Source organism: Orycteropus afer, unplaced genomic scaffold, assembly GCF_000298275.1.
Source record: "Orycteropus afer afer isolate SDZICR_OR568_19922 unplaced genomic scaffold, OryAfe1.0 scaffold00068, whole genome shotgun sequence".
NCBI classification, from domain to species: domain Eukaryota; kingdom Metazoa; phylum Chordata; class Mammalia; order Tubulidentata; family Orycteropodidae; genus Orycteropus; species Orycteropus afer.
The window spans coordinates 1658167-1668561 of NW_006921655.1; the positions used below are offsets into that span (position 1 = coordinate 1658167).

General features: G+C 46.4%; 1 protein-coding gene across 1 annotated transcript in view; it reads right to left on the minus strand.

Annotated features, from left to right (window-relative positions):
• The window catches only part of IVD (isovaleryl-CoA dehydrogenase), a 26541-nt gene that overhangs the window by 11050 nt on the left and 5096 nt on the right, over window positions 1–10395 (minus strand). The window contains exons 2-9 of the mRNA XM_007940449.2: window positions 9544–9633; window positions 9284–9335; window positions 6027–6196; window positions 5151–5244; window positions 4650–4786; window positions 3052–3148; window positions 1220–1313; window positions 526–607 (exon numbers count right to left, since the gene is read on the minus strand). Coding sequence (XP_007938640.1) covers window positions 526–607; window positions 1220–1313; window positions 3052–3148; window positions 4650–4786; window positions 5151–5244; window positions 6027–6196; window positions 9284–9335; window positions 9544–9633 — 816 coding nt within the window. The remainder of the gene's footprint in view (window positions 1–525; window positions 608–1219; window positions 1314–3051; window positions 3149–4649; window positions 4787–5150; window positions 5245–6026; window positions 6197–9283; window positions 9336–9543; window positions 9634–10395) is intronic.

Consider the following 10395-nt stretch of genomic DNA (forward strand, 5'->3'; position numbering starts at 1 on the left):
ATCCTTCCCTTCAAGGCTCAGGGGTCCAAGATTATCTTCTGTGTCTGTGTTAATTGGTTTCCCTTTTCTTTGTTGAAGAGGGTCTGTGCGGTCTTTCTACCTAGTCCGCCATCTTGCCAGAACTCTTTGGTAAGTGTCTTGTTGTGTACATTTTCATCACAATGACAGTTTAAAAACAACCCTATGGAGCCCAGTTCTACTCTGATACACATGGGGTTGCCATTGAGTTGGTCAACTTGACAGCAACTGGTTCTACCCACAACTTGCACACTTCACCCTCCAAACTTACAATGTCTCAGAATGTAGTTAATCAATCCTAAACAGGAATTGAGTTGACAATGTGATAAATTTCCTAAAAACTTCCAAAGCCAGGAAGAATGGTGAAGAAGGCTACCTTTCAAGCATCTCATCTAATCTTGCTAGAGGACAGTAAGTGTGCTCAGTACATGCTCCACTTCTCATTCATTCACTGAGAAAATAAGTAACCCATTGAAAGTGTACATTTCAACCAAACATGCCACTCACCTGGAAGTAGCCAATCTTCTGGCCAAAGGCTTCCCTTGTGTGTAGGTAGGGAATAGCGTGGTCGAGGACGGACTGCATAATCCTGCCAGAGGGAGAAATACATTGGGGAGGCGCCTCCTTGTCCCACCACTGCCAGTGTGGGCAGCAAAAGGCCAATGTGGGGGAGACTGAACAAGATAAGGAACTAGAGCCCCAGGGAGGAGAACAGAAGCATAAGAAACTCATCTCCACTGCCTGTTACTGTACCAGGTGCTTAGCATGTGTGCTCCTTTCTCCTGAGACCAGGTATGGCAGTAGTAGGGCCTGGGTGATAGACAAGCATTAGAGCTCAGGCATTCCACCATTTCACATCCTGAGTAATGAAGCAGTATTGCTCCTTAGGCCTCAGTACTATCACCTAAAAGTACTTCTCTTCTGAGTGAAGAAATGAAGCATGGGAGGAGGAGGTTCCTTCTGTCCCTAGGAGAGTGCAACGGCCAGGAGGTAGCTCCCTTTGCCCCCACAAAGGGAAGGGCAAGAAGTGCCGCTCCCTTTTCCCTATGCCTCCTCATGACCTGATGTCCCTGAATGGTGCGAGCAGTCAAGCATTCTACTGCTAACCAAAAGGGTGATGGTTCAACTTCACCCAGAGGCACGTCAGAAGAAAGGCACCACATTCCAGGGAGCCTGAAAGAACCCAGCTCCTCACACTTACCCAACTGGCCCTGCAGCCAGCACTACCCGCTCCATGTCCAGCCCGCTCATCAGCATGTACACACCCTGATTCAGGTTGGTTATGATGTTGGCAGCTGTCAGGAAAAGGGCTGGTCAGGGGGAGGAAGACTGTCCACAGCCTCCTCACTTTTACAAAAGGTACTAGGCTTGGTAATGTGGCTCTCACACAAAGGTACTTAAATAGGTCAGTTGACCTACAGGTAGGGTTCTGGGTGAGAGAGAAAAGGATCAAGTTTACCACTTCAGGTCAGAAGTGGAACTTCCTAATAGGAGCTTGTTGGAGGGACTCTCGCATCATCATCAAGACCAGACACAAAGCCCCAAACTGTTTGATCTTTTCCCTTCTCCTTTTGGACTGCTGTGGATGGGAACAAGAGAAGCAGTTTGGTTTAGAAGTCATCAAACTGTTCTCTCTTTTTTTTTTCCCCTTTGTTCAACTTGTCCAGTGAATCATTGCAAATGTTGCCGTAATTTGAGACACTCACACACCCACACATAATGATCCCTCTCTGGGCCCCACTTGTGAAGAAAGCTGAGGAAAGAGCTCCCCCAAATTCTGAAGGTAAACAGGGAAAGATGGCAAAAGCAGGGGAGAGGAGGACAGCAAAGCCAGTGGGAAAAGCTAGATTCCTGGCACACACACATGTAGGCAAAGTCCTTCCTGTCATGAAGTGTCTGCTGAGAGCAGCAGGGTCAGGTTCCCTGGACTCTACCTTCAGGGCACATTACCCCTGAGCCAACACAGCTTTGATGGTGGCTACCATCTTCAGAAACTTGCTCTTTATGTACATGTAGCCACCATCTCTCTTACAGTGAACCTACTTTCCTGCTACCATCACTTCAAAGAATCTGGGGGTCTGGGGTGGGGGTGGGGGTGGGTGTATCTCCTCTCTGCTGATGTCCAGGCAGCCAGGGAACTCTCTTTTAACTTCTTGAACTGAAGGCACTTGGATTTGTAACCTCAAGTGCTGCAATAAATGGCCTGGACAGCAAGAGCCATGACTTAGGACAGAGACATCAGTTGGTGTGCATATGCCACCCCCAAGCTGTGAGAGAAATGCACAAAGTGTGTGTACATAGCACACAAGGCCTTCCCTAGTTCTTTTGACACCAGTACTCATAAAGGAACTAAAGAATTACTCTTTCCCTTAAGTTGAATCTGCTCTGGCCCAAAGGCATCTCCCCCAGGGTGGTGTTTTACAGTTGTGGGCAAGAACCCAACTACACAAAATTGCACAGCACCGACCTGCCTTTCCTGCTGTCTGAGTTTTCCTGTTGACAAAAGGGTCATCACTGATTCTTCTCCTGACATGGTCCTTGTAGCTAAAGCATACTTTTTTTTTTTTTTTTAATTGTGATTTGGGTGAAAGTTCACAGAGAAAATTCATTTTCCATAAAGCAGTTCATATACATTTTGTTTCATGACATTGATTGCAACTCCCCACAATGTAACAGCTCTCTTCCCACTTCCTTCCTGTAGTTCTTCCCTGTGTCTTTCTTTCCTATGCATTCCTGTCCCCCAAGCCATCTCCCTATGCAAATGCTACCCTTCTGTTCCCTCAATTAAAGCATACTTTTTGAGGAGAACAGGTCATGGGGGCAGTATGGTCTATGGCTGAGGCCCAGAGTGCACCTAACTCATAGTTCATTAGGTCTCATTCACAAGCAATTGGTGTGCCCATCTCCAATGATGCCACATGGTGTCAAATTCCATTATACTTCAGGGGAGAAAATGCTTATATTCAAACTGAATTACCTTCCTTCCACTGAGTCTGGCTTTCCTCAACTTACTCAGATGGTTTTTAAACTCACCAGGAACCTTGCAATCATCAAAGATTAGCTCACAGGTATTAGAGCCTCTCATCCCCAGCTTGTCCAGCTTCTTGGCAGTGCTGAAGCCAGGCATGCCCTTCACAGGAAACAAAAGGTGGCCCTGATTACAGATGAGCTCTCCCAAAGGGACCAAGTAAGGGGAAAGCCCCAAGGACCATGTCCACATTCCCATCAAGTCCCTCCACCTGCGTAGTGCACCAGTACCTACTCCCACAGCCTGCTCTGGACTTGGGGAGACTTCCACTTATAAAACCTCCAGACCTAACAGCCCACCCTGATCCCGAACTGCCTCTTCTGCTAGCTTGCATTCTCCCCAGTTCTCATGGTAGTGGTCCTTCCTATTGAAACACCCAGTCCCTTGAGTCTTCCTTACCCTCCCTGACTTTGTTTCCTTCCTTCAGGGAAAATCATTTCCAAGACATGCTCAACAGCCCACTCAATTCACTTGCCCCCTTGTTCTTCTGCCAGTCATACTGATTGAGTCCCACTCGATCAATTCAGCCTCCTGCTTGCTTTGATTAATTGGCTAATTAGATACTATGCATGTTGACAGGTGCTCAGGTAGAGTATAAGCAAGGGCTGCTCCCTTCCCCTCCAGGCTAACACTCTAGATTTTACACGACCTTGAGATTTTCAATCTCTGCTGGGCAATTTTGGTTACTCAGTTTTCTTCTCTGCATCAGCTGCTGTGCCTCATCTTAAGGAAGGTATTGCAAACCTTTACAACACTCATTAGACTCAACCAGCTCCCCCCACCCCCACAGATACCCTGGCCTCCTACTTTAAGCATTAGGCAGATGTTTCCTCTGCCATCACCTGTAGCCTGTCCTTACACCTGCCACTTCAACTCACCATTGGGTTTTACTTACTCTTTCCTACACATCTCAGTTTCTCTCTCCTATCTTCCTTTCTTTTCATATTGACAAATTTGTTCACTTTGCCTCCATTCTTAAAAACCAACTCAAACTCCAAACTTTTAATATCAGCTCCTCTTGCTTTTACTGCCAACATTTTTGAAGGTGTAGTCTCCACTTCTGTCTACCTCACACGTCAGCCTCCCACAGTTGGTCTCCACAAGTTCACTGTTAATATACCAAAAAAACCAAACTCGCTGCCATCGAGTCATTCCAACTCATATTTCCAAGGTGGTATCTCAACTGAACTAGATTGCCCAGTCTTCCTTGTGAGGAGTGGCTGGTGGGTTTAAACCTCCAGCCTTCTGTTTAGCAGTCAAATGCCTTAGGCACTACACTACCAGAGCTCCTACTATTAACATACTGATTGCCAAATCCAGCAGCTTCCCTTCAGGCCTCTTTCCAGATCTCTCTGTCTCACTTGGCTCTGGATGGCTCCATCATCTTCAGACCTGGGCTATCCTCCTTGGATTCTCCTTAGACTCTACTTTTAGTTTACTCTCCTTTCAGTCTTCTTCAAAATCTCCTCTCCTCCTTATCCCCACCCCAGGGAGTCTTGGCAGAGCAAACAACAGTAATTATACTCATGATAGACTGATGGCAACCATCTCTGGGACCATTGTCAAAACACCTCCCTGCAGATAGACCCACCTACACTCTCACCTTCTCCACAATGAAGGCCGTGATACCCTTAGAAGGTGGCACAACAGTCAGATCTGTCTTGGCATAAACAATAAGGACATCTGCGTCGGGGCCGTTGGTGATCCAGAACTTGTTGCCATTCAAGATGTAGTGATCTCCTAAGGATAGGCAGTTGGCTGTTTGCTCAAGCTGTCTTGGCCTGGCTCAGAGAGCACACAGACCTAAGGCTGAGCAACCTGCCTACTTGGGAAGCAGTTAGGAACCAGTTAGGCATAACTGAGTGCCACTCCCACTTGTTGCTCTCTCAAGTTGCCATCAAATCAACTTGACTGACTCATAACGACCCTATATGACAGAGTAGAACTGTTTCATAGGTTTTCCAAGGCTTTATGGAAGCAGACTGCCACATCTTTCTCCTATGGAGCTGCCAGTGGGTTTGAACCTTCTGGTTAGCAGTCAGGTGCTTAATCACTGTACCACTAGACCCTGAAAAAGTCTGTCCCTCTGCCCTTTCAAGCTCACCTTTCTTTTCTGCTTTTAGCCTCATGGAGACAACATCAGAGCCTGCATTGGACTCACTCATGGCCAGGCCTCCAATGTACTCCCCGCTGATCAGCTGCAAGGAGAATCGCAAAGGGCCTCGTTATGACTTCAAAAGCACCTTACGAGAGCTCACTCTTAATTCTGCTTCTTGCCTGTTCACATTGTGCCCCTTCAAACTTCTCAGACCAGGGCATTGGTGAAGTCCTACGAGAGAAGCTCTGTATTGACAGGCTAAAAAGGACTCCTTTGCAAGGGAAGCTGGTTGTCTTCTTCTGTTTCTTAACAATTCTCTTTAAATGTTGTCCATTGAGTCTAATCCCAGGAGTTCTGGCCGTATTTTGATTTTTTTTTTTTTAAGTTAAATTTGTTTATTTTTTGGAGGACTTACATTTTTAAAACTCCTGTGTGATTTAATTAAATTGTAAATTTTCTTCCAGTATGGCCAAATTTTTAGATTTCCTAATGTTTCTTTTGTTTCTTTAAATAACATTTGATTGTGTTTTCGGTGAAAATTTATACAGCAAATTAGCTTCTCATTTGACAATTTCTACACAAATTGTCCAGTGACATTAGTTACATTTCCCACAAAGTGTCAACATTCTCTTTAATTACATTCTGATTGTTCTGTTTTAGATAGTGGATTTTTCTGTTGTTGGAGGATTTTTTTGACTGGACCATTTTAAAGCACATCTCTGGCCCTTTTCTAATCATATTGTTTAATCATAGTTGGTTCAGGGCAGCAGGCTATAGAAAGCAAATCTGATTGGCCCTCACCAACTGGGGAGGGTACCTAGTAGCTGGTATGATTGCACCCTGACATCAGTGTGTGCTGCTTCTCCATTCCCATTTCCTCACCTTGGGAAGATACTTCTCCTTTTGGGCCTCATTTGCAAAGCGCACAAGTTGGTTGATGCAGAGGTTGGAGTGGGCACCATAACTGAGTCCCACTGCTGCAGAAACTCGGGATATCTCTTCCATCACCAGCACGTGCTCCAGGTAGCCCAGGCCTGAGCCTCCATACTGAACTGCGAGTGGAGGTGGCACAGGGGAGAGGAAACAGCAGCACAGATTAAACTGAAACATTGATAAGAATCTTGCTTCTTACTTCCAGCAAGGTCATCAGGCTGACTCCATGTACTCTGCTTACAAGCGCAAAGAACAGGTTTGCCTGCTGCTGTTTGTCACCTGACATGTGGTGCAGTCATTACAACTCTTGCTTTATCCCAGAGACTTTTTTTTAAAATTATTATTTTATTGTGATTTGGGTGAAAGTTTACAGAGCAAATTCATCTTCCATACAGCAGTTCACATATACTTTGTCGTATGACATTGACTGTAATCTCTCACAGTACAACAGCTCTCCTCTCACTTCCTCCCCATATCTTCCCTGTGTTCTTCTCTCCCATGCATTGTTGGGCCCTGAGCCTCTCCTCAGCCATGCTGTGGTAGTTAAGGTTGTGTGTCAACTTGGCTGGGCCTGGTTGAGTGGCTGGGCAGCTGGTGGTAGTTATTCCCCATGATGAGACTGGCAGTCAGCTCCATGGTGGAATCTGCCATGAGCAGAGGAGTAGTTGCTTTAGGGATGTGGTCTGCTTCCTGTATATAAGAAACAGCTTTGGGAATGGTCTTTAGCTTTTTGGCACACTTGAACCCTGCATGTAGCCAAGTCGTTGTTCAATAGCCTGCCATGCCCTGCTGATCTTGGGACTTCATCTGGACTTGAATTAGTGGCCTGCCATATTGTTTGGTAACACTGGGACTGTGCCTTTTTCCTTGCCAACCCTGGGCTTGTCAGCCTCAGCAGCCAGCAGCTGTCTGAGTAAAGAAAAGCCTCCAGCTTCAGTGAGCCAGGAACAGGAAGCAGCGCTGATGCCCAAGGTTGAAGGGGCTGTCACCCAGCTCCTAGAGCCTGGCATTCTGAACTTGGACTTAAAGCCTCCAAACTGTGAGAGAATAAATTCCTGTGTGTTCAAGCCATCTCATTTGTGGTATATTTCCCAACAGAGTGGCACTAGGTAAACAAAACACATGCCCACAGGCAGGCTTCTCTCTGGCTCTCTGCCCTGACCCTCACCTCTGCTCTGCTCTAGCAACTGTCACAAAGCTCTTTTAGTTGTGTCAATAAATGCTCAGAGGCACCCCACTCCATCAGTGAGCCTCAGTCCAAAGGTGCTGAGCTCTAGCTCTGTGGACTGGCAAACCTAGCTCCCCCAACAAATGCTCAAAGACATCCCACTCCTAAAGCAAGCCTTCTGCCCTAAAGGCACTCAACTTTCTCACTCCATGGCCAGAAAGTCCACCATGCTGTCAATCGCCAGTCTTCTGGTTCTGCTGCTGCCGTTTCTCTGCTGCTATTTCTTGTCTTTTCACTGTCTCATTTCTGGTGCTACAAGTCTCTGTCTCCTGGATCTAGGAAGTTCTGAGCACAGGGATCCTGGGTCTAAAGGACATGCTCTGCTCCCAGTTCTTCTTTTTTGATAGTAATGAGATCCTCTCTTTCCACCTCTGGGATGGCTTATTTTAAGCCTAGTGGGATGGCAAAACTAAGCAATCCCCTTTTTAGGTGTCCATATACTTTATTTGTATGCCTGCATTCTACAAGGATGCCATAGACCTTATTACATTATTAGCAAGCTATCCATCCCCTTGGCAGGCCGCAAACACCTCACATTTGCATAGTCCTACTTTCTCCTCGGCAGGAAGGTTGGGCAATCTACTTCCGTAGTGATACTGCCTTGGAAACCCAAGGAAGGGTCACTATGAATTGGGTCCGACTCCACAGCACACAACAACAACAACTTTATGGGAGTGTTCTGGTTACCTAATGCTGCTCTGACAAGAATATACCACAAATGGGATGGCCTTAACAAACAGGAGTTTATTCTTACAATTTAGAGGCTTTAAGTCCAAGCTCAAAGTGCCAGGCTCTAGGGGCTGGGTAAAAGCCCCTCAACCTTGGGGTCCAGCTCTGCCTCCTGCTCCCAGCCCACTGAAGCTAGAGGCATTTCTTCACTCAGACAGCTGCTAGCTGCTGAGGCTGAGAAGCCCCAAGGTTGACAAGTAAAAAGGCACAGTCGATGTTACCAAATCACATGGCAGGCCATTAACTTAAGTCCATTGTTAAGTCCCAAGGTTGGCAGAGCATAGCAGGCTGCTGAGCAATGACACAGCTACATGCAGGGTCCAAGCGTGCCATATGCTAGAGACCATTCCCAAGGCTTCTCCTTATATACAGGAAGCAGACCACATCCCAAAGGCAGCTGTTCAGCTGCTTGTGGTAGATCCCACCATGGAGTTGATTGCCAGTAACTATCACCAGCTGCCCAGCCACTCAACCAGGCCCAGCCAAGTTGACACACAAACTGAACTACCACAGGGAGTTACAAAGACTATGGCTGAAAGGGTCATATTAAATAATTCACTGCAGTGCAGCTAGTATTCCATAAGTCTGGACAATGAACCCAGTTCTCAATAAACCTGTATTCTCATACCTTTAGTGATCCCACCAACTGCTAAGGCACAGAATTTTCAAGCTATTCACTCAGCTCATGTGTGTGTCTATATGTATAAACTTTTCAAAAAAGGTTAATGACAGGAAAAGCACATAAACTCTTATTTTAACCCTGCCTGTGGTGAGCATGGCGGAGCATAACTGGCTTGGGTGAGCATAACTGACGCACCATGAGCCATTTATGGAATGGAGGGGTTTACAAATAAAGTTGACAGTCAATGAGAGTTTCTTCAGTTTCAAGAGAGAGGGAGCTTTGAGTTTCTTTGAGCATGATCTTTCCCTCCTTTCCTGCTTCTTGAAACCAGGGCTTTTAACTGGTTCATTCTGGTTTGACCTCCTGCTGAGAATTTGCCTTTCCACCCCAGATATACTGAATCAGAATCTACAGTTTAACAAGACCCCCAGGTGATTCATATTTGCCTTGCCTTGGGAGGTCTTGTTTAAAATGTAGATTCTGATTCAGGTATCTGGGGTGGAAAGGCAAATTCTTAGTAGGGGGCTTGAGCCAGAATGAACAGGTTTGAAGACCCGCTTGGCTGCTTGGAACTGTGTTAAAGGGCACACAAGAAAAGTTCTATTTAGGAAAAAGAATGATACTCACCAGGAGCTGTGATGCCCAATACTCCCAGTTTTCCCAGCTGCTTCCAAAACTCCTGTTAACAGAATAGAGTGAGCTGTGAGAAGGCAGCCAGTCAGTCACAGGTGCCTGGCCCAGCTGCAGCAAGCAGTAAGACTTAAATGCTTCAGAGAAAGGGGCAACATTTTCAGGGAGGTCTCACCAGAAGACTGAGTGCAATTCCCAGCCCAGCCCAGCTCCCACAGACTGCCCCACTGCCCCAAGGGTTGGGCCTCACAACTCACTCGAAGGTCCTTGAATTCATTGCTCCTGTCAATCTCCTGGGCCTTGGGGGCCAAGTGCTCCTGAAGGAACTTAATCATGGTCTGACGGAGCTAGAGGGAGAGAATTAGATGCTGCTAAACCCAGTACATTACTGTTACTGAAGGCAGTCCTCCACTACTGAAGACACATTTGGGGAAACAGCCCAGTCTTCCAGATCACAAGTAACCTCACCAAACTGCATCAGACTGCAACTTAGAAGCCCCACTAGTTTATGCTTCCTCAGAGATTATCTTCACCCCTTCCCCTTACATAAAATAATTCAGTATCTTCCCACTGTCTGTAGAATAAAACATAAGCTAAGTCTTCACCCAGGTCTAAGAGGCCCTGCATGGGTTGACCTCTCTTGACCTTTCCACCCTGCACCAGTACATTTCTCACCTTCCTTATATGCTCCTAGGAGCTCTGGTGGTGTAGTGCCTAAAGCATCTGACTGCTAACCAGAAGGCTGGCAGTTCAAACCTACCAGCCACTCCTAGAAAGGAAGACTGGGCAAACTACTTCTGTGGAGATACCACCTCAGGAACCCAAGGAAGGGTCGCTATGAATCAGAATCTACTTGACCACAGTTGAGTTTGTTTTTTTCGGTTTACTATGTTCCAAGGAGCTCTGGTGGTATAGTGGTTAAGGCATTTGGCTGCTAACCAAAAAGGTCAGTGGTTCAAACCAGCCACTCCGCAGAAGAAAGATGGGTGATCTGCTTCTATAAAGATTTACAGCCTTGGATGGGGAGGAAGTGGGAGGGGAGCTGCTGCATTGTAAATTTTGGTCAATGACATGAGACAAAGTATATGTGAACTGCTGTATGAAAAGTG